We start from the raw sequence: 21296 nt of genomic DNA, 5'->3' as shown, positions 1-21296 counted from the left end.
CGGGTCATTTCAGGTTTATGTGAACGCAAATGTTGCGTACATTTCGTCGAAGCGTGCAACTCACTTGCAAAGCTCCTAGCTAGACCTGCCCCATGGTTTGTCAACGCGAATATAGCGAAAGAACGCCGTTCGCTACGGTTTCTTAGGAGATTTAGATCCTACAATCTTCCCATGCTCGTCATGATATGCCGCTCAACTTCAAATCTCAGTGTTCTTCGCCAAAGGTGACATTGGCTGCTTCAAAATCAGGAGAACGGCATGCTGCTCTACTAGCTCGAATAGGAATCCTGAGCTCATTGGATGGCGGCGCGGGTGTACAGCGATGCGGTCAATATTTCCATGCGTCGCATTTCGAATTGAAAAAGCGAAAGAAGTTACTCAGGGAAATCAAATTAGTTTCTGAACAGCGGTCTGAAGACCGAATAATGTTTTACCCGACCTAAAAAAAGGTTTCGCAGCCTCAATACGTCGTTTGAACACGCTTTGAGTTATCGAAACGGGAGTATCTTCGATATTCAATTCTTTGATAATATTTGTTGCCTTGACGTTTCCCTGATGCAGAGTTCCGTGCGGTCGTATCGCCGCTTTCCTCAGACAATTCCCTTGACGGTTTCAATTTTTGTCTCCTTCACCATGATCGCCTCTTGCCTGCCCATGAGTCACTCCGTTCTTAGTTATCAAGTAGTGGTCCCGCTTGGTCTTACATATTCTGGATCTGGCCTTTGCTTCTTGTTTCTATCTCTATCTCGATGAAGTCTACTTTGCTCAAGACTAACTACAAATCTGAGGATGGCCACCAGTTTCTGCAATGAGGGAGGAGGCGTAGGGTATCGTCTATTTCTTAGGAGCGATATGGGGGTCTCCTATCACACAAAATCATCTATACTTTTAGGTTGTTCAAAATGTCATCAAGGAATGCAAATTCTCTGCTATCAGTCAAAGGCATCAGGACATCCACTTTGCATGCTAGTGTGATAGTTTATGAGCCTATCTTTATCTCCCATTGCTCACATATGGATGAGTCGATGGAGCTTTTATTGAGGCTTGCTTGGGTGTTTTCATAACCGCTTGTGCATTTGTGAAGCAAAATACTCAGTATAATGCCGGGAGATATTAGGGAGTCTAGGCCACTAAGGTCCACAGCTTGACATCCGGCTTGGCCGAGGACCCCAAGAACCTCAGTGCACCTCCTCCTTTGCACTGCCGGATACGGCCCTTGTTAACTATGAGTGGCTCGATTTTTAGGATGAGGAATAGAGGAGCTCAAGCCCCCCTAGTTATGTGCCCTGGTGTTTTTCGGCGGGAAACGCGACAAAAGGTCCATATGCTGGTGTCCTTAAATGCAGATAGCATTGATAGGAAGGTGTTGAGAATCATAGAATAGCTAAGATTTCCATGTACGTAGATAAGAAGAGGTCATGATATATACAAATCCGTTCCCAGTACTCCAAATAGACATCTCTTAATTGCCTTGATGAGGAGTCAAAAGAAATATGCAAAGTCAACAAAATTTAATATGCATTTACAGCTTGGATATCATGCCGTTGCCCTTCTTAAGCCAAGCAACGGCATCACTAACGAGCTCATCCACAATAGCTTTAGCAGGCTTCTTCTCGTTGACAACGGCAGCAGCCTTACCCATCAGGTGTGGGCGGGCATTATCAAGGGTATCATCATCAACATCATCACCGAGGTTCTCGAAATCATGCTCAACAGGGATAACACCCTTGCTTGTGAGCTCCTTGATCTCCTGGGCGCGGTTCTCCTCCCAGTTCTGGATGTATGGGTTCATGCGCACACGCATAGGTCGTCCCTGAAGATTTCCCGTCAGCAAAACAAATTCCTTGCAACTAGAGCAGCCGGGGAGGCCTTACAGTGAAGATAATAGTTCGGACATTGTCATCAAAGCCAGCGGTTCTAACGGCTTCTTGGTGTGCTTTAGGAGCACCGGCTTCGTCGGAGAGGACGAATCGGGTACCAACCCAGACACCGGAAGCACCAAGCATCAAAGCGGACGCAACGGACTGGCCGCTGAAGATACCACCGGCAGCAACAACCTGGACTGGCTGGCCGGTCAATGGACTCTTGTGGGCCTTGACGAGCTGGGCAACAGTTGGAATGAGAATGGAGGTGGGAGTATCTCCAGTGTGGCCACCACCCTCACCACCTTGGGCGCAAATAATATCAACACCAACGTCCAAGCACTTCTGCACATGCTTTGGGTGACCGATCATGTTCATGTAGAGGATTCCAGCCTTGTGGAGGCGCTCGACAACGTGCTTTGGAGGAACTCCAACAGCGGAAACGAAAAGCTTAGCACCGCTGTCGATGATGATAGAGACGAGCTCGTCGAGTTTTCCCTTGGTATAATCGTAACTAGCTCCAGTCAGTTCCTTCTCCATCTTTGTATTTCATGACGCTCTCGTATCCTGAAACTTACTTGGTCTTACGAGCGTTGCCTCCAACCTGGGGGAGCAGGAGATCGACACCGAAAGGCGCATTCTTATCATTCAGAAAGCTCTTCAACTCTTGTATTTGGTCCTTGAGCATCTCTGGAGTATAACCAACACCGCCGATGACACCCATGCCACCTGCATTGGTGACGGCTGCGGCAAGCTTAGGGCCGGCAGCAACGTTCATACCAGCCAAAAGGACTGGGTGGTTGATCTTAAGTAGATCGGTGAGAGGAGTGCGAAGTTGCTCTAGAGAAATTTTTTCAACCGTTAGCAGGTGACGATCTACAAGATGCAGCGAGCATAGGAACGGGTATTGTACCGGGCGATTTTTCGGGAAGACTTACGAGGAGAGGCCATTTTATTTGGACGTGTGCTTTGTACTTCTCGGAGGGAGTGTGAATATTACAGATCGCAGCGATATAACGATGGATGTTAGATGGAAGTTAAAGGGAGGGACAGAAATCTCTGGGAAGGCCGTGCTGGCGAAACGAGGTTGAGTAGCTATTTAATATGCCTCGTGCGAAACGGGGGCTCGGGCGGGCAGGCAGAGAACAGCCTCGGCATCTACGAAGGTTCATGCGGATCCAAATCGCCGGTCGGGGTAACTTTCGTAAACCCACTCAAGCCGCTCGCCGCGCTGTTGCTTGGAACCTTCACGGCTGCGTCGAGGAAACCGGTCTTTCGGTCAGGAACATTACGATTTCTGGCGTCAAAACTACCGTGCCGAAAGCCATCGGACTACGGAGTAGAGAGCACTAATAACACAGCTGGAATCGCCATCGTCGTCGGATTATTCCTTTGTTTGCTTGTCGAATCCGCAGAACAAAGGGATTCGGTGTTCCTCGCCGCTTGTTTGAAGGAGGAAATTGGTCGAAGCTTAGCTAGTGGTGGCTGCAAGGATCTAAACGGGTGTTTCGCGTCTGGAGTGCTGCCACATCCATAGCTTATTCCTATTCGCAAAGAATGCCGCTTTCTGCTTGGGATCGTACCCTTGCTCTGGTGCGCTGACACTTGTTATCCCAACGTCTTGATGGCGATGTGATACATGATTACTATCGCGGATGGTTTTCAGAAACGAAGCAGTATTTGCAAATATTCATTTGCATGCGCTTTTAACTACCCTCCGCCATCTGAATCGCTTCAAATACCTTTCCCAAACACCACGAAAATCCAGCTGGCAGCTGTGTTCACAATAGTTGATTGGTCGTTGTTGACATGACGTTTGTGAGGAGGCAACAGATCCCATCATAGGAAACAATCGCACCAGCAGATGAAAAAAAAAAAAAAAAAAAAAAGAAGAAAAAAGCTCAAAGCCCCTCGCTGTTTCAACCATCTTCATATTCTCCTTGCTTGAGCTTCGGAAATAGCGCTGCCCACTGGTATGTCAAGGCAAACGTGGTATCGCCGGTTGCGCGGCTGGCACAGGCTCTGGGCGTGGCCCGGTGTGTGGAGTCGCAGATGAAGAAGCACGTGCTTCCTGCCGACCGTAGGGCCTATGAGGAGGATCGAAAGGGTGAGGACGCGACGTGAGAAGATCAATGAACGATGCTGCCGTAGTCGTGACTTCGCGAAGCAAGCGTTCGGCGTCAGCATCGAAGGTGACGACTTGAGGGAGGGGAGTTGGGGGGTAACGAGCCCGGCGTTCCTCGCTGACTAAGGGTCAGTAAGGACATACGGAACAGACAGCAATTCGATAAAGCTCACAGGTACAGAGTTGCTGCATCCCTGACCAACGGGCCTAGGCAAGAGGTGATGAAAGGCGGCGCAGAAACCAGGAGCACCAGGAAGACCTGGTCCCTCAAATTGATAGAGCCAACAGCCCTGAAAACTTGGTCAACCAGAGAGCTCATTCTGACACTGTGGATTGATGGATTGTGATAATTTGAGTGAAGGAAAGCGAGAGGAGACAAGGAGGTAACGGGGCCTGTCGTGCATCTTAAAAATATGGCCCTGTGACTCGCACCATACTCATCTTAGACAATGCCCTAATGTATTGGGACGCATCGCGTTACATCTCCAGCCGCTCAGGACAGTTGACGACTAATCTGAGCTATGGTCTAGGAGCATTGGAAGTCATCAGATCATGGTTTTCTCTGACTGATATGTCGGCCAAAACACAGTCTTCAGGGAAGAGAGACACCAAGCTCCTTAAGAAATCCGTCTACTTTAATATCTCAATAGGAATGTGATTGAACTTCTATGGGTATGTACATATCCGGCATCAGGAATGGAGCTGACAGGACTAGGGAGCAAATAACCTTTTCGCACCAGTAAATTCACAACTATGACTGCTCCATTCATACCGTCCATTTTTGTGAAGGCACACATTGTTATACTGATTGACAGGGATTTGGAGTATCAAGGATCACCATGACAAGGACCAAAGACCTTTGACATATGGGGCATAATCACTTGAAGAACCATTTAAAGAGCATTTGCATATGGCAAGATATCATTCCAATTCATTCAGAAAGAGCAAGTATGATCAAAGACGATCATTCTGATGAACTCCGAGGCCAGGAATAGACAGGCACCGTGAAAGAAATAGAGTAGAGTGTTCTAGGGTTTGATTCACCCCATGATCCATCCTGGTATGGGGCGCTGCAGATGTTGGCTGAGTGCTGAATGCAAATACTGCCCCTCCTGAAGAAAACAGCTAGCAGAGCTGGTCTCGGCTCTCCGATGAACGTAACGCTCTTTTGCTCGCCAATTTTGTGAAAAGATCCCAGAGTATTTTGCTCGAGTTCCGAAGAGTTGAAAACGGGTAGGCGGGCTTTTGAAAATTTCACCCGTTATCCTGTGAAGCCCTTAAACGAAAGGGCTCACAAATCAGCCAATATCAAGGTGTCCTTGGGATAGATAACAGCGGCAGACCTACTCCGACTTCATTGCTTAGAATGATAGCCAGCACTTGTGCATAGCTGCAGTCAAATGTTGTAAGCATTCTGTTTTTGGGTACCTAGGAGTCTAGCGACAGTCCATTTATGCCGCTTCGCTTCCATCGGGGGAATAATTTTAACGCCAATCTTGCATGACAGTGTTGTTCAGACGAAGGACGAAGTGTTACCTACTTGGCCTCTCCGTCCAAGCTGTAGTTGATGGATCTTTGGAAGCTAAGTTATCTCGGAGTTTATTTTATCCGACAAGAGAGTTGGAACCTTGGTTCGGTGAACCTTAGCTAGAGCCTTGCCCGGATGTAGCGACATTTGGCCAGGAGACAGGAGACACTTCCAATTTACGGCGGAGCGGACGGTGGAGCGTGGAAAGAGATGAGAAACACCATACCTTGCTTTGTGGTTGATACCACCGTGCTCCTTTGCAGTACACGTCTTTCTCCTTTTTTTTCTCCTAGCATTGGTCGGCGATGCGTCAAATCCAATACCTATGACAGGTCTTTCTATCGACCACGAAGCGTCCTTTTAAGGCAACGTGCTAACTGTGAACAAGGTTCCCGTTAGCTCATAAGAATATCTCGACCTTATCCTCCAAGCTCCAGTTTGCAGATGTCCGCTATAGCTGCACGCTAACCCAAGATTTCGACAGTCATGCATACCGGTCTCATGGGCGAAATCCCCTTCGTCGAGACTATAGCACACATGCCTCTTTGCAGAGGCATAGGACAATCATAGCCCGGGCTCCTAGATCCGTGCAAACTCACTATTGCTCTTCTTATATATCTCCCGACGGCGCGGGAAAAACTGCTAACATGGCTGTGTCCTCGCAACATCGCGCTTTCATCGCCCTAGGTAGCAACATGGGCGACCGGGTTGCCATGATAGAGCAGGCATGCATGGAAATGGAGGCAAGAGGTATAAGGATCATGAGGACGAGTTCTCTCTTCGAGACCGCACCCATGTACGTGGCGAATCAGGACCCTTTTATCAATGGGGTTTGTGAAGTTAGTATTCCCAATTGTGAATTTAGTCTCTTGTAGATGCAATATATAGTTTTATCGGGATCTTGAGGGCGCTCTTTTTCTTTTGTACTAGTGTCTCTGACGGACGCTGCTAGGTTGAAACGAACATGCATCCAATCGAGCTGCTTGATACGCTGCAATCGATAGAAATTGCGATGGGAAGGAGGAAGATCGTGGATAAGGGTCCTCGAGTCATAGACCTGGATATACTATTGTACGGCGAGGAGGTATTCTCGAATGAACGGCTAAATATTCCCCATAAGCTCATGCTCGAACGTGAATTCGTGCTACGGCCACTTTGCCAGTAGGAATTATTTTCTTTTTTTCGGTGTTTTGTATCACTGCACTGACATCCACCTAGATTGATACCCGAAAGTATACCACCCTCAAGCAAAGATTCGAGTTGCTATCAAAGCTACTTAGATGCACTTCTACCTTCGGACCCTGCACCACAAGCAATAACGCCAATGCACACGAACATGCCTCCGCTAAACCCCTCAAACCCCAAACGCCACACTCACATCATGGCCGTACTCAACGTCACCCCAGACTCCTTCTCAGACGGCGGCCTGCACTCAGCAGCAGACGCCTCCACGCTCACCCAAACCACCCGGTACTTCATCAACAACGGCGCTACCATAATTGACATCGGCGGCGAAAGCACCCGTCCCAGCTCCGACCCCACCACCGAACAGGATGAACTCTCCCGGACCATCCCCGCCATCAAACTCATCCGCTCCCTCCCCGAAGCTGATCACATCGCCATCAGCATCGACACCTACCGCGCTAGTGTTGCCCAAGCCGCTGTCGCCGCCGGAGCAGATATCATCAACGATATCTCTGCCGGCCTCATGGACCCCGAGATGTTGCCCACGATGGCCCGTTTGGGCAAAACCGTCATCCTTTCACACATGCGCGGCACCCCAAAGACCATGACCAAACTCACCGACTACCCATCAGGAGTCATCGACGGCGTTAGCACCGAACTCGCCCAACGCATCGCGGCCGCAGAGGCTGCGGGAGTCAGGCGCTGGCGCATCATCGCCGATCCGGGTGTGGGTTTTGCGAAGAACCAAGCGCAGAATCTCACTCTGCTTCGAAACATGCAGTCCTTGCGTGGGTTCAGAGCGTTCAGTCACTTGCCGTGGTTGGTAGGCACAAGTCGGAAAGGATTTGTTGGCCGAATCACGCGCGTTGAGAAGGCGAGTGAGCGCGGGTGGGGCACGGGAGCCGCGGTTACAGCGGCGATTGCTGGTGGCACGGATATCGTGCGGGTTCACGATGTCAAGGAGATGTGTCAAGTTGCGCGGATGGCGGATGCGATTTATCGGCAAGGATTGGATGCGTGAATGGGGATCCTGTGCTGTTCGGATACTGGTGAAAAGTTCTACTTTCCATATTTACGGAGCTGTTGTGATGCTTACCTATATTGCTTTGTAGCATGCCTGGAGTTTATTATTTAGCATGCATTTACGGGGCCGTTGGGTCCATTCGAAGTGTATAACTATATATTCAGCTCCTGCTTCCCTTAGCATGGTTACCGAATTATATGGAATACCTGCCTTAAAAATAAAAAGAAAGTATAAATTGAATCCTTTTCAGATTGAAGCATCTAATTACAATCGAAAGTCAAGAACTAAAGGGGCTCAAAAGAATAGAAACATAGACGGGGAGAAATCAGAAGGGTGGTAAAAACCGGCATTCTCTTTTGAGCGAAGCGTAAAGGTGACAAGGAGAAAAAGCAAGATCTGAGGATGCCTCCGCATCACGGGGATTTCCGTTATGCTCAGATAATACCGTAACGCCTCGGACGCGTAGCGCTAAGCCAAAAGTAGGGACGTCGTACAATGGGATGAATGCATCAGAAGCAGGTGGCCCACTGCTGGTATCTATAATGGCGATGCTGACTTGGAGTAAAGTTTATCCTAGCCAGACACGAGAGTTAGACATTGAAACGGAAAGAAGAAAACAGAGCAGCGCTTGGAAGTCGCTCAACTGTTCAAATAGTTCCGAACGGCATCTATGAGACAATAGTCAGGACCTGTCTTGCAGAAAATAGGGCACAAGGATTTTAAGCACTGACCTTGCAATCTTGAAGCTCCCTCGCCGAGGACATTGGTCAAATTCTCCAGGTCATCACCAGCTGTGATACCAAATCTGCGGACAAAATCTTTTGCGGCACTCTCCAGATCACCATAATTTCCATAGTCATCGGTATTCTCATCTTCAGGCCGGCCGAAGTATGCGTTGCTAGATATAGCCGTGGCACCCTCAAAGCCTGCTAGACGAGCCTTGGCCTCGGCTTGGGCAGCGGGGTCAAATTGATTCCTGCCGAAAAATTCATCGGACGAAATGCCCTTCTGGCTGCCGAATTTAGCTCGCGTCTGTTCTAATTCCTCATCTATGTGAAATGTTAGATGCGATTTTTAGCCCAAATGCGAACTTTGCTGTAGGGACATACCATCCACGGTAGGTTTGGCATGGCCGACGGCACCAAATCCAAGTTTCTTAGGCGCTGGAGCCTTAGGTTTTCCAACCTGGCCAAATCCCAGTCGACTGACACCCATACCAAGTCTTTCGATTTCACTCGGGCTCCTTTCATGCCCCCTTGAAGCATTGAAACTCGATCGACTGGGGCTCACGGGTGTGGGAGAGACAATCTTGGTTTTCGCTTCTTCTTGCTCGGCTTCAGGGTCATAGCCTAATTTCTCAATGCGCTCGGCCTCCTCCTTTGCCTTTCTCTCGGCTTCTTCGAAATCGATGGATTCCGTGCCTGTTACCTTCTTTGCGCCAAGTTTAGGTCCTTTCTTAGCACCAAGCACGCTGCCTTTCTTTGCGCCAGCGGAGGCACCCTTTCGGACGGCAGAGCCCGTTCGGACAGCAACAAGAGGGGGGGGTGCACCGCTCTTATCTGAAGCCGAGAGCGGAGACTTGGGTCGGTTGGCACCGTTACCGTTTGCGCCGGGGTTAAGGAACGGGGAGGCTGTACGGGTTCCCGCGGGTGTGGTTGTGCGTGAAGGAGGATTGCTAGGCCGCTTGATGGCTGGCTTGTCCCATGAGGAGAAGAAATCATCATCTGGCTCGCCGGCAGGTGTGGAACTTCCATCCGGGGTTCCTGTGGCAACAACGTCCGTGATGACGACCTCATCGGGGTATCTAACCAGCGAGTCAAGTCAACAAGTTGTGTGACGCGTCAGTCTAGGTGATTACCAACTCTTGTGCATCCAACGCCGCTCTTCGTTTCAATTCTTCCTTATATTTCACGGCCGCATTGGACGTATACTTGACTTTCGGATCCTTGCTCGCGAGAGCCGCAGTTCCGCCGTGTGACTGGAAATACTTTGTCGCAGACTCATTGCCCCCTACTTTCATAACACGTAGTTGGTCCCACTGCCATTCTAGGCGGCATTAGCATTCGAAAACTCCCCAAGTCGCTTCAGAGAGAACCCACGATCTAGGTTTGTAGAACGAACGAATGAAATATGCACACCGAGGTTACGGTGGTTGGAAGAACAATCGAGACAGAGGTAAATTCCGAAAGGAACGGAAGACCAGGTTGGGTTTTTCGAGCCGCAGTCAAAGCATATCTAACCCATCAAGTCAACAAAGGACAGCTGGCTGGAAAGCGGAAGTCGGGTATCTGACCTTATTCGCGGGTCTCGTCTTGAGTTTCTCGAAGATTTTCTGCGACTGGGCCTTGGTAGCACTCATGATGAAATTAAGAATGGGAACACCCCCCAGAACTGGTAAAAATTGGTGTTTGTAAGGCTAGAAGACAATGACTGTGAGGTGGCGGATGTTCATTGAGAAAAAGGAGTTTGTTGTTTCGATGCTGTCCTGAGTCAATCCAGTCGCCCACCCCAGCGATGAATACGTACCACCACGGCACACGGCCTTGTCTGGCGGTACACAGCCCACTAGGATGGATTTAGTTTAGCGTGTACCTATGCATCAGCGAACCGATCTATGTACGGGACCGTCCAGCAACACCCTTCTCGCGAAAACAGAATTGTCATGGTTAAATCCATGTCCTTTAAAGCAGCTGTTCCTGGTCACTTAATGTCAGATCACTGCTCACAGCTGGAGCATCACAAGAACCCTATCGCGCAAGGTTAGCATTGGCTTCTGTGCCGCTTCTTGCGGGAGTGCGCCGAGCGAATCGGCAGTGCGCAGAGGGTGCTGTCGAGCCTCACAAGCCTTTCCTAATCAGGCTAAGCCCCGAATGGGCAAACTATGTAGACAGGGTGCTAAACCGTATCTGGATAGCTCTCCAGGCTGGAATTTCACGCTGCGTTGGTGGCGGTTTTGAACTCGCCGACAACCGCACGGGACACGGAATAGAGCATCGCAGCAGAACAGACTGACAGCCAGATGGCTGATCCATGACCCTTCTACAGTGTTACTCTACCAATGGGTTGATTTTCGAACGAAGCGTCTAACACCACAATGGCCTCGCCGCGAATGAATTCCCTTACAAATAAGGCCGCGTCCTTAGCGGCACCCGGCACTCTATGCTCGCTCCGGTCGCTCGTTGCATTCTCTCGCCCATATACCACTCACAGCAGCCTGGGAGGGTCCTCCAGCGGGCCCAAGCGCAAGCAAATCACCGTCGCCAGCGATGACGGCAGAGTCCGATGGGGTGAGCTGTCTGGCAGAGAAAAAGCCGCGCGGGCTACACAGCAATCGGTGAATTTTCTTGTCATCCTCGTTGGAGCCGTCATGACGGGAGGTGTCTTCACTTTCTTATACATGGACGTGTTTGCTCCCGATAGCAAGACTCGACAGTTTAACCGTGCCGTCGAGCGGATCAAGGACGATCCGAAGTGTATCGAGGTGCTTGGAGATCCCAAAAAAATCAGAGCCTACGGCGAGGCGTCCTGGAATAAATGGACTCGAAACCGGCCGATAGCGTGAGGACCTTTCCGTAAACTGGGACTAGTTTCGGAGCGTGTGAGCTGATTGACTGAACTTCCTTAGAACAACCATTGAGAAGGACCGACTCGGAAATGAGCACATGAAAATGCATTTCAATGTCACCGGGCCGTTGAATGAAGGAGTTGTCCGTGTCCATCTGATCAAGACACCCGATCAGGGCGAATACAAGTATTATCTTCTGGTGCTAGATGTCGAAGGTACGAGAAAAAGCTGAAATTGGGGCGGCCAATACAGATGCTGACAAAGGAAAGGCCAAAAACGCATATTTCTTGAAAACGCTGCCGCTGAAGTAAACGCCGCAAAGAAAACCGCCTCGAAGATTTTCGGCATCCAGTGGCGATGAATCTAAATTCCCAGGAGATAGCCATGCGGTATTACCGCTTAGCGAACTCCATCTCCATCTCCTCGGCCTAGTTCCATGAGGGATTTTCCATATGGATTACTCTCCATAGATGGCAATATAATCGAGGCATTAGCGTTCAGGTTGGCACTGGAGTTTTATCTCTTAGGCCTCTGACACGTTGTTGTCCATCAATATCACTGCGATATGCAGGGTTAATGACCAAGCCAGGCGTTGTTTATTCATATGCATGCTCAGGGTTTACACATCCCTTTTTAGATAGCCTCCGCATGTGTGTACGATTGGACTGTTCGTGTCTATTATCCGATGATCTCCCAAAATACGAAATCTTTCGTAACATGGGTCGTTATATATATAGCATTTGACCACTTTTGTAGGATATAAGCATGCTTCAGCAATGCGAAAGTCATTCATGGATAGCCGTACGAAATAGGGAGAGTATGGAGTACGGAGCACGAAGTAACTGAAACGGAAATCGGTTTGGCGGCTTTTCTTGGCTCAGCCACGCTCATTCTGCTCCAAACGAACGTTCGATCCTGATTCACCAGATAGTGATGCATTTCGGACAGATGCAGTCGTCTGTCCTCATCTTACAGGATATGTCCTTATGCACTCAGAACGGAGCTTTCAATTTTGGATATCGCACAGTCGCAACCGCTACATATTCCACTTTGAGTGAAATAAATCGTACCTACAGTGCCGATCCAAGGCTGTGTCGGCTTGTGAGTTACAACGACTCATCCGAGCCGAGCTGTAGTAGAACCGCTGACGATTTTCGGCATCAGTGCATCTGAATGTGTAGAGCGTGATTTGGTCATCGTTCTCCCAGGCACGGTATTCCTGATGTGTCCGGTTTGAGGATCGCAAGTTGCCTACGTATTCTCCTCTGAGCTGCCGCGCCTCATGCAACTGCCTGCAGCGATCCGATAGTGTGAAATTCGAGTTCGCCGTTGAGCAGCATCCTAAGGATCAACATGCCGAAACGACGGGCTTATCATAAAGTTCGAGGGGCTTGTTTGACGTGTAAAGAGCGAAAAGTTCGCTGTGGCCTCGAGCGACCAACATGCAAAAATTGCAGCAGGCTCTCTCGGCCCTGTGCTTATGCGACTCCAGCATCCCGGCAGGAAGGCGCACAGTTGCCGCTCAAATGTGATAGCTGTCGATCCAGGCCAATCAACGATGTGCAGCTAATGCATCACTACACTGCCTACACTTATCTGGCGATGAGCAACAATCCGGTCCTCATTTCATTATGGAAAGAGGTCGTGCCGAAGCATGCGTTTCAGCATCGTTTTTTGCTTCAAGGGCTCCTTGCTGTAACGGCGCAGCACAAACTCCGAGATAAAAGTGACGATCCAACCGACCTGATTGACATAGCAAATATCTATCAACAAGAAGCTTTATCAACGTATATCAGCCAGCTCAACGATATCACCGAGGAGAACTGCCATGCGTTGTTTGCATTCTCGCAAGTGATAGTGGGAATGTCATACTCCCGGATGAGCTCAGGCCTCGGGGAAGTACGCATATCTTCGTTTATCACCAATATTGTCGAGATTTTTGAGCTGCTCAAGGGAGCGCTTGTAGTAGCCAAGGAAGCTATAACGTGGCTACGTGCCGGTGACCTGGAGCCAATGTTGGGCCCCAGGCCCGAAGTGCCGCTCGTCCGGCCCTCTGCACCGCAGCACTCTTGTGTTGGAGAGTTGTCAAAACTCTCGGATTATATTTCTGGGCTTATGGATAGCAGTGTCGAATCCAAGGCCCGCGTGGAGAGCCTTTTATCAACAATCCAGCTTCTGTATACTCTGTTTTACGATGATTGTGAGCCAGCCGATCGAATGAATAAGATTGTCGGTCTCCCTATATACTTCGACTCCAAGTATATCGATCTCTTAAGAAACTTTGATCATGCTGCGCTAGCGATTCTATCCTACTATGGTATTGCGCTGCATCAGATTCGCCACATATGGTATCTTGATGCCGTAGGGGCCAGAGTTGTGGAGGCCGCAGCAACTTTAGTCGGCCCTGGATGGTTCCCATTTTTGAGATGGCCACAAATGGAAATTGGTTCATAGACCTACGATGATGATGTGTATAGTTATCGCCAGTTTTATGACTACTGAAAGGTCGAATATTGTTCTTATTTATGCGGTGGATGAACACGAATGGCGAGCGGATTCTCAAAGCTGGTCAAGGCTGGTCTAGTGCTGCATAACTTCAAAGGACTCATATGCTCCTCAGAACTCTATCTCTAGCACGTTTGAAAACACCTAAGTTTGAGTTCCAACGAGACCATAACGGCTGCGCTATAGAAAAAGGTAGCTCTCGTTACTCTGAACGCCACGGTAGCCTGCTTTGACATCCAGATACCAAGTATCCTTGATGTCAGTTTAGGACGGCGCTTGCTAATATCATAGCAGTCGGACTCGCCAGAATCCTTGCATGGCATCCAACTCGAAGGGCTCACGAGCTGTGGGTATAGAGATGGGTCCATACTCAGGATCTGAATGCATTTTTTTGGTTCACTGCCACTAGAACGCCCACACACGGCAATACGCGAAAAGATTGCCTTTCTCTAAGCTGGAATGCCTCAAATAGGTGGCGCCACCGGCAAGTCAATCAAGGCCGCACTCAAAAGAGTGTTTCTGCGGGATCCATGGAGGCATTCTGGTTCCGGTCAAGGCGATACCAGCAAACAGGACAGGGAAACAGCTCAGGTTTGATTGCTATGTCGATAAAAGCGAGCTGATGTTGGGTCAAGAAAAGCACTAACTAACTAGCTGACCCTTTAGCCGGGAGTCTATCCGCGACGAACACGAGGGCCAATGAAAATCAGGTCCGAGCAAGAGAGACCCGCAAGGGGAAACAACATGCAACGGTCTACGCAGCTCTCACGCCTTATCAAATCGTCAGATTTGCTTCCTATGTTTCCCAAAGTCAGCGATCCCCGGCGGAAAGAGGCTGTGTACGGAATTCGAACTCTCCTTGACCGACAATGGGCCGCAGTATCTCCTCGCAAACCCCTCAGGGGAACTACCAGTTGCCTGAAAATGGTTGAGAGATATAAAAGCCACCAGAAACGCTCAGCAAATGCCGACTTCTACAGATTAGCCACTGTCCAGCAGTATATTCTTCTTGTGTGAAATTGCTTCCTGTCTAGTCCCACATTTGCCCCGTCTGGAAAATCTCGAGTTTACGACCAAGACCCGAGACATCTATCTCGAACTTAGAATATACTTCTACGGCAAAGCACTTGACGGACAGTGATGTTGGGAGCCACTGAGAGATGCGGTGTTCTAGCCACTCTGTTGTTGCTGCCGCCTCTTGTGTGGCCCACGAGCACGATAAACATAAGCCAGAATCTGACGGAGTCAGCCTCAGAGATTACCGGCTTTCCTCCTGTCAGTCAATCCTTTTTGTGTCGGGCGCAGACGATAGCGTCCACATCTTCCATTGATGATTTACACGAGGATAAAAATTATCTAACACTGTGGCCAGTGCGATGCCCTGATCTCTGCCGGTCTCGGCAATCGGATTCTCCTTGCAGCCACAGACGCGTATGAATCCCGTATCCAGAGCTGGTGGTCCGCTAACGGGCGACTCCGCCCTTGGTGTTTGGTACAACCGCATACCGCCCAGGAGCTCTCTGTCGCTGTCATGGCCTTGTCTGACAGTGGTCGCGGTGCCGGCGATTGGCATATTGCCGTCCGTGGCGGCGGACACTCCCTCCCGGGAGCTAACAACATCGCCAACGGGGTCACAATCGACCTTGGAATGATGAACCACTCGCACTATGACCACGACCGACAACTAGCAAGAGTGGGGCCTGGTGCCGCCTGGAAAGACGTCTACTACAACCTCCTCCGCCATGGCAATGTCACGGTCAGCGGAGGCCGCGACGGCGGTGTCGGCGTCGGTGGATTGCTCCTAGGTGGCGGAATGTCCTATTATAGTGGTCGCAGTGGCCTTGGTTGCAACGAAGTCGTCAATTTCGAAGTGGTACTCGCTAACGGAAGTATCGTCGACGCAAACTCCAATGAAAACCCTGCTTTATGGAAAGCTCTAAAGGGTGGAGGTCTCAACTTCGGCATTGTCACAAACTTCGACATACGGGCCATCCCAGCCGTGGACCTGGCGTACGGACAGAGTATCATTACCTCAAACCATTCCGACGAAATCGTCGATGCTGTGGTTGAGTTTACGAATCATCCGGAGGAGCTCGCTGACGATGTATTAATAATTCTATACATACATGATCTTGAAATTAGGGAAGACATGACTATATTGGCTATTCGTGCCAACACTCAGGGTGATCTTAACACGACGAGTTTCGACCGGATCAACAAAATCCCAACTTTGATGAGCAGTTGGGAACATAGCTCACTTGCGGATGCGGCGATCATGTCGCAGCTTCCAGCTGGGTTGAAGTACGTGAACTCGGCTCATATCTTTTTTGTTTACTAGGCCCAGGGGTACTAACAGCGCCTCCCTCTCACCAGAAACACATGGAAGACATTAACCTTTCTCAACTCTGCCCGCGTTCTCCGCCACGCTGCCTCGTTGTATTCTCAGCTGGTCTCATCGCTTTCAGCGATGATCGGTGCCGAGAATTTTACAAGTCACATGGTTCTGCAACCTTTCCCTTCATATTATGCCAGCATCGGAGAGCGCAAAGGCGGCAATGTACTAGGGCTAGAGCGCATCTCGTCCAACGCTGTTCTGTGGGTTACTTACATTGGGATCAAGAACGGTGATGACGCTTCGGTGGGCATCGCACAGGCCGAACTGAGCGCCATGACGAGTAAATTGGAAGGATTTGCGATTGGAGAGGAAACAGGAGTTGAATATGTGTACTTGAATTACGCGGATGCAGGTCAGGACCCCCTGGGAAGTTATGGGCCGGAGAATGTAGCGTTCATGAAGGACGTGGCGAGGCAATATGACCCAGACGGCTTTTGGCAGCAGAGGGTACCTGGTGGATTTAAGCTGTCGAGGGTGACTGCTCAGGAACCCTAGTGCTGTGTTGATCAGCATACTCACATAAAGGAAATATACTCCGTAGTATCCTTTGGATTCTCGTCTACCAATTTTTACCTGCTAGATACCATCACTGTGAAAATGACAACTCCTTATCCTCAAGGCAAAAAGGCATGCAGTAGAAAACCAAATAGAGTACACACTTATTGACACGATGGATCCTGACTTAGTGAAAATTTCTCCGAACTAAGGAGAATATCACGAAACAATCGATTGACAATGGTCGGTATTGGGAAGCCGTTTCATTTTATCCAACTTCCGCTTCCGCATCGATATTATTAGTAACTTCAGCCGGAAAGACCCCTCTTTTCGCTTTCTGAAAAGAAGATGATCATCCGCCACAGTTTCTTGACAAGGACTTCGGCCTCTTCATCAAGCGCCTAGAAGGAGGGTCAATATCAACCTTTATGTATAGGAAAATATGAGATTAAAACTTACCCCATCCAGTTGCTCCACTAGCTCCTGTGGAGAACCTCTCTTCCGCACATGCTCCTCTACGACGTCAACCAACATCTGCTCCTGGACGCCGAGATATTCCATAATTTTCTTCTCAACAAACGGCTTGAGCTGTTCTCCCAGGATAGACTCATCCACAAACTCCCACTTGACTTCCCACTTCCAAAGTCCTTCTTTGTCTGATGGGATCTCAGCGGCAAGCTGTCTTGCGGCTTGAGCTCGTTCCTCATCGGTAAGCCCGGCAACTTCGGCTGCGGTGTCGAATTTGATCGCTGTAAGAGGTCGCTTGGCAGTAGTACCGGTTTCTTCCTCGTCTTCCAGGAGGCCCTCAACTTCGGCAACTGTTCTGCGCTTCGTGGATGCTTGCGCCTTCTGTGCCGCGGCCCCAAGGGAAAGCTTGAATCGTTGCGGCTCTCTCGGTGCTTGGACTCTCGACTCGATCTCTTCAGCTTGTCGAGCGAGGAAATCGTCTGCCATACCGCGAGCTCGTTCTTGCTGCTGCATAGCTCGTGCCTTCTCCCGTTCTTCACTGGCCCGATCAGCTTCATCCATTGCCATCTCACGACTCCGAAACGCCGCCCTATTCCGAATCCACAGTCCACGATCAGCATAGTAATCTTCCACTTTCCGACTTGCTTCAACATCATCATTCCATTCTCTAAGACGCTTGGCCATATCTTCTTTTTCCTCTTCCATGCGTTTTTCTTCCTCTTTATCTCGATTTTTCTCTCGTTCAAGAGCGGCAGCCCTACTACGCTCGCGATTGAGCCACCGTCTCTCTTGATCCAAAAACTGTTTTTCTGCCTCAGCTGCTTTCTTCGCTTGACGCCTCCTTTCTAGCTCGGCATCGCTTGCGTCGGTGTCGTCTTCTTCCTCATTGATACCAAGACCATTAACGAATGACACTCCCTTTTGGTAATCCTTTGGAATTTGTTGACCAAATCCTTTAGGTCCAGCCGGCGCATTTGGAACGCCTCTATCTCGAGGACCTAGTGGTATTCCATTCGGACCTCCAGCAGGGCCGGTGGGTGCGCTGGGAGGTGGCGAAGCTAGCCTGTTGATTCGAGAAGAACCGCCATGTCTTGCTTTTTCTAACGACTCAATTTCTTCCTCTCTTTTGAGTCGCTCAAGATCCCGCCGGTTACTTCTATCACGGAAAGCCGCAATCTCTTTAGCCACCGTTTCCCTCATCTCAGGCGGAATATCCGACAGTTCATCTTCAACGGTAATCGGGATCGTAACAACTTCTGCAGAATTGGCCGCATTTTGATCCTCACCATCTGCCATTGTGACGTCACCATCACGATCAGCCGTCTGTGTTTCATCTCCTTGAGAAGTTGGTGGACGTTCAAGTTCAGACAAAACAGTGGCTAAGGCAGCTCGTGCAGACTCGATACGTGACTGAACAGCTGCTGGGTCTTGGTTACTGTTGGTTTTGTACTGTTCAATGTATTTTAGAGAACTCTCGTCAACCACAACCTGTGCATTCGTCAGTATAAAAAAAAGTCATTAGATTTTCAAGACAAAGGATTTAGCGACATACCAATAACTTGCTCTTCTCGTCCTCCTGTGACTGCTGTCCACCCTCCTTGGGTGGCTGCTGTTTCTTGACAGGAACTTCGATATCCCTTAGCACTTCGACAGCCGTACTTAAACTATCAGGGTCCTCGTACTCTGCGAAACCAAATTTGCAAGGCTTCTCATCTGCATCCGTAGCCCTGATCCAGCGTCTCAGATTTCCAGCCGTGCGCAGTATCCTTTCAATTTCTTCATCGCTGCTAATTCCTTCCGTAATCCCTCCGACGAAGATGGTCCGGACAATCTCATCTTTCGTAGGGGGTTGTAGTTGAAGCATCGCTTCGCGTATGTTTTGGCGCTGGGACTCCAAATTACCCCCACCGGCACCGCCTCGCCGCGCGTCCGCGCCTCGGTCACGACCAGCTTCTACCGGAGTGGATGATTTAGAAGGACCAGACGTTCCGAGTCGAATCACAGGTGCGGAGAAGTTGATGTTTGGCATATTTGCCGGCGGCTGGAAGTTTGGAGGGAAGCCTGGGTGGCCGGGTTGCGATCCATTAGCCTGTTGCATTCCCGGTGGTGGACCAGTCCCAGGAGCAGCCATCCCTGGTGGAGCTGATTCATTATTAGTATGCGCTGCACAGGGCTAAGCTACGGGGAGATGGAAGACGCGAAGTAGTTACCTGTTCCTGGAGGCGCACCCGGAAAACCTGCATATTCCGGGGGTCTGCCAAAGGGCCCGGAGTCTATGAAATGAATTGTTAGCATCAAAGAAGCCGAAGAACCCGGTTTAGGCATTGAGCGCTCTTACGTTGATAAGGATTATACATGATGGCGCAAGTCTGCGTGCCCGGGGTAGCTCAGTACGGGTCGTTGAGAACAGCTTTTCTAGGATCCAGTAAACTTCACAGGCGAAGGACACTCAATGCATTTGAAACTGGCACATGGAAGCTGCCCACGGGAGGGGACGTGACGGTTCCGGGATGCTGCTTCTGCTGGTCTTCGCCATGAGGAAATTCAAAGCTGCTTTTGCCCTCTGCGGCTCAGGTTGGCCCGTGCATGGAATGATCACGTGAATATGACTTGGCATCGTCAGGAGAAAGCAAGGAGCGAACGGCAGCCAGTCGGGGACGGAAGATGGGGACGAAGTACGGAGTACACCATACATCTATTATTATCTAACTACTCGGAGGCAAAGGCGGCTTTATTTAAAGGTATGTAAGCATGTACATCAGAAGGCAAGGGAGGGATTTAGCCAGTGCATATTAGGTACTTCGTCCTCCGTCCACCACCATCCCACCAGTTAATATCTCCCTACCATCCACACAAAACTTGTCCAGCAATCCGGCACGAATCCGCGTTCCATTGGGTTATCTCTACCAAATCATCCACATCCAGCAGTCCAATCTCAGAATCAACCGGGTGTTTTCACATGTCGTTTATCAGCGAGATGGCCAGGAGGGTGTACTCCAGAATCTTGATTTGAATTCCCTCTCTGCTGCACTGTCGATCAGCTCCTTGATTTTGTCTCACTGACTACTTGTCAATCCTGTGGGCCAGACAATCTCGATGGTCTTGTTCAAGTTCATACTGGCATTATAGGAATTTTCCAGTCTGAAAGTTTTATCCCCTGAGAGCTAGTCGAGCGGACCGCTAAAATAAGATGTCGAGATACGTAGACGTGGTGGTTTCTAATTCAAGCAGTGCATTGCGTGTGGCAATCGCTGCAACATGACGTCGAAGAGAGGAGCCCTATGTCAATGGTTGTATGAACGACATGCAATAGGATTGACATCATCTAAATCTCTCCAAGCGACTGGACATACTAATTTCACAGTCACCTGATGCTCTGAAGGCCATTTGTGGGTATATGTGGATATAAGTGATGAACGAGGAACAGGTATAAATGAAAACCAAATTTGGCTCTTGGTCAGATTATGATAATGGCAAGTTCAGCGTCATAAGAAGAGATGTGTATAGGTCAGAACATCTCCCACACAAAGAATGGTAACAACTATAGCAATTATTCCCCGGTTTCTCGTTGCCTTTCTCCTTCCAAAAGCTACATCAGCTAGGATCCAATGAACTTGCGGGCACTTGCAGTAGTATGCTATGAGAATCAGGAGTGCCTGGGTTTTAGGCAGTGGCTAACAGATTGTTCATCTGAAGAGTTCTCCTGCTCCGGATAAGTAGCAAATCTTTGACTGAGCACATTGCCTGTAGACAAAAAATGTCACTATCAGAGTGAAGGGAGTGATGAATAGTGAAAGCAATGTGAATCTCATGAGAGAAATGCAGTTAAGATTCATCACTAAATTCCATTGATTTGTTCAAGTAACAGAGCGTTCAGCCACATTTACTCTCCTAGTTGCACAGCAGGCGGAGGGCTACATACTGATTTTCTTTTTTCCCTTTTTTGTATATGCTGTTGAGGTAACACCACAGCAGGATATCTGGAGACCTGAAGTCCTGTTTAAATAAAATCCTGTGCATTACCTGAACTTTAGGATATTCCATATAAATGCCCAAATTAGCTTCTGCAGGCCGGCCTTTGTCTTTCTTTTTTTTTTTTTTTTTTTTTTTTTTTTGAGAGGCTTGAAACTTGGAGATGTCGAGC

At 49.3% G+C, this 21296-nt stretch overlaps 9 protein-coding genes across 11 annotated transcripts; 5 read left to right on the top strand and 4 right to left on the bottom strand.

The window, feature by feature from the left end:
* Window positions 1–1368: 1368 nt before the first annotated feature.
* CIMG_07825 (oxidoreductase) lies at window positions 1369–2939 on the bottom strand. Its single transcript, XM_001240661.2, has 4 exons — window positions 2801–2939; window positions 2441–2702; window positions 1875–2376; window positions 1369–1813 (listed from the first exon to the last, which is right to left on the bottom strand). Exons 1-4 carry the CDS (start codon window positions 2811–2813, stop codon window positions 1523–1525), a joined length of 1068 nt encoding a protein of 355 aa, XP_001240662.1. The 5' UTR covers window positions 2814–2939; the 3' UTR covers window positions 1369–1522.
* Window positions 2940–3840: 901 nt separating this feature from the next.
* CIMG_12030 (uncharacterized protein) lies at window positions 3841–4784 on the bottom strand (the record flags this gene model as incomplete). Its single annotated transcript, XM_012358543.1, has 3 exons — window positions 3841–4105; window positions 4132–4246; window positions 4715–4784. The coding sequence occupies 3 exons, from the start codon at window positions 4782–4784 to the stop codon at window positions 3841–3843; spliced, it is 450 nt and encodes a 149-aa protein (XP_012213966.1).
* Window positions 4785–5683: 899 nt separating this feature from the next.
* Window positions 5684–7721, top strand: CIMG_07826 (dihydropteroate synthase; the record flags this gene model as incomplete). The annotated part of the gene is made up of 4 exons (XM_001240662.2): window positions 5684–5847; window positions 5904–6354; window positions 6468–6676; window positions 6734–7721. Exons 2-4 carry the CDS (start codon window positions 6163–6165, stop codon window positions 7719–7721), a joined length of 1389 nt encoding a protein of 462 aa, XP_001240663.1. The 5' UTR covers window positions 5684–5847; window positions 5904–6162.
* A 221-nt stretch (window positions 7722–7942) lies between these two features.
* Window positions 7943–10196, bottom strand: CIMG_07827. Of its 2 annotated transcripts, XM_004445093.1 has the most exons (7): window positions 10018–10196; window positions 9824–9959; window positions 9587–9770; window positions 8834–9528; window positions 8456–8773; window positions 8369–8392; window positions 7954–8297 (listed from the first exon to the last, which is right to left on the bottom strand). In XM_004445093.1, exons 1-7 carry the CDS (start codon window positions 10081–10083, stop codon window positions 8293–8295), a joined length of 1428 nt encoding a protein of 475 aa, XP_004445150.1. In that variant the 5' UTR covers window positions 10084–10196; the 3' UTR covers window positions 7954–8292. The 2 variants fall into 2 exon arrangements, with proteins under 2 accessions (XP_004445151.1, XP_004445150.1); XM_004445094.1 differs by having other exon boundaries at window positions 7943–8392.
* Window positions 10197–10697: 501 nt separating this feature from the next.
* Window positions 10698–11940, top strand: CIMG_07828 (mitochondrial import inner membrane translocase subunit tim21). The gene is made up of 3 exons (XM_001240664.2): window positions 10698–11282; window positions 11350–11504; window positions 11559–11940. Exons 1-3 carry the CDS (start codon window positions 10819–10821, stop codon window positions 11648–11650), a joined length of 711 nt encoding a protein of 236 aa, XP_001240665.1. The 5' UTR covers window positions 10698–10818; the 3' UTR covers window positions 11651–11940.
* Window positions 11941–12528: 588 nt separating this feature from the next.
* Window positions 12529–13957, top strand: CIMG_07829 (uncharacterized protein). The gene has a single exon (XM_001240665.2). The coding sequence runs from the start codon at window positions 12643–12645 to the stop codon at window positions 13741–13743; it is 1101 nt and encodes a 366-aa protein (XP_001240666.1). The 5' UTR covers window positions 12529–12642; the 3' UTR covers window positions 13744–13957.
* A 296-nt stretch (window positions 13958–14253) lies between these two features.
* On the top strand, window positions 14254–14811 carry CIMG_13299 (uncharacterized protein; the record flags this gene model as incomplete). The annotated part of the gene is made up of 2 exons (XM_001240666.1): window positions 14254–14385; window positions 14461–14811. 2 exons carry the CDS (start codon window positions 14254–14256, stop codon window positions 14809–14811), a joined length of 483 nt encoding a protein of 160 aa, XP_001240667.1.
* Window positions 14812–14934: 123 nt separating this feature from the next.
* Window positions 14935–16684, top strand: CIMG_13298 (uncharacterized protein; the record flags this gene model as incomplete). Its single annotated transcript, XM_001240667.2, has 3 exons — window positions 14935–15069; window positions 15167–16095; window positions 16168–16684. The coding sequence occupies 3 exons, from the start codon at window positions 14935–14937 to the stop codon at window positions 16682–16684; spliced, it is 1581 nt and encodes a 526-aa protein (XP_001240668.2).
* A 39-nt stretch (window positions 16685–16723) lies between these two features.
* Window positions 16724–19545, bottom strand: CIMG_07832. 2 transcript variants are annotated; one of them, XM_004445090.1, is made up of 6 exons: window positions 19491–19545; window positions 19363–19425; window positions 18835–19294; window positions 18705–18778; window positions 17144–18640; window positions 16724–17085 (listed from the first exon to the last, which is right to left on the bottom strand). In XM_004445090.1, the coding sequence occupies exons 3-6, from the start codon at window positions 18869–18871 to the stop codon at window positions 16993–16995; spliced, it is 1701 nt and encodes a 566-aa protein (XP_004445147.1). In that variant the 5' UTR covers window positions 18872–19294; window positions 19363–19425; window positions 19491–19545; the 3' UTR covers window positions 16724–16992. The 2 variants fall into 2 exon arrangements, with proteins under 2 accessions (XP_004445147.1, XP_004445146.1); XM_004445089.1 differs by having other exon boundaries at window positions 18705–19294.
* Window positions 19546–21296: the final 1751 nt, after the last annotated feature.

The sequence above is a fragment of the Coccidioides immitis genome, assembly GCF_000149335.2.
Source record: "Coccidioides immitis RS genomic scaffold supercont3.3, whole genome shotgun sequence".
NCBI lineage: Eukaryota > Fungi > Ascomycota > Eurotiomycetes > Onygenales > Onygenaceae > Coccidioides > Coccidioides immitis.
The sequence above is the reverse complement of the archived record's forward strand: the minus strand, read 5'-3'. Positions and strand labels throughout refer to the sequence as shown.

Bases quoted from the DNA above. Each gene is read 5' to 3' on its own strand.
- CIMG_07825 (XM_001240661.2), bottom strand. The intron at 2,377-2,440 runs GTAAGTTTCAGG...GACTGGAGCTAG, and splicing joins GGCAACGCTCGTAAGACCAA to TTACGATTATACCAAGGGAA. The intron at 1,814-1,874 runs GTAAGGCCTCCC...GGAAATCTTCAG, and splicing joins TCCGAACTATTATCTTCACT to GGACGACCTATGCGTGTGCG.
- CIMG_07827 (XM_004445094.1), bottom strand. From the start codon at position 10,083: ATGAGTGCTACCAAGGCCCAGTCGCAGAAAATCTTCGAGAAACTCAAG. The intron at 9,529-9,586 runs GTTGGTAATCAC...CTCGCTGGTTAG, and splicing joins GCGGCGTTGGATGCACAAGA to ATACCCCGATGAGGTCGTCA. The intron at 8,393-8,455 runs GTCAGTGCTTAA...ATTGTCTCATAG, and splicing joins GGGAGCTTCAAGATTGCAAG to ATGCCGTTCGGAACTATTTG.
- CIMG_07828 (XM_001240664.2), top strand. From the start codon at position 10,819: ATGGCCTCGCCGCGAATGAATTCCCTTACAAATAAGGCCGCGTCCTTA. The intron at 11,283-11,349 runs GTGAGGACCTTT...GAACTTCCTTAG, and splicing joins ACTCGAAACCGGCCGATAGC to AACAACCATTGAGAAGGACC. The intron at 11,505-11,558 runs GTACGAGAAAAA...GACAAAGGAAAG, and splicing joins TCTGGTGCTAGATGTCGAAG to GCCAAAAACGCATATTTCTT.
- CIMG_07829 (XM_001240665.2), top strand. From the start codon at position 12,643: ATGCCGAAACGACGGGCTTATCATAAAGTTCGAGGGGCTTGTTTGACG.
- CIMG_07832 (XM_004445089.1), bottom strand. The intron at 19,295-19,362 runs GTAACTACTTCG...ATAATGAATCAG, and splicing joins GGGTGCGCCTCCAGGAACAG to CTCCACCAGGGATGGCTGCT. The intron at 18,641-18,704 runs GTATGTCGCTAA...ACGAATGCACAG, and splicing joins ACGAGAAGAGCAAGTTATTG to GTTGTGGTTGACGAGAGTTC.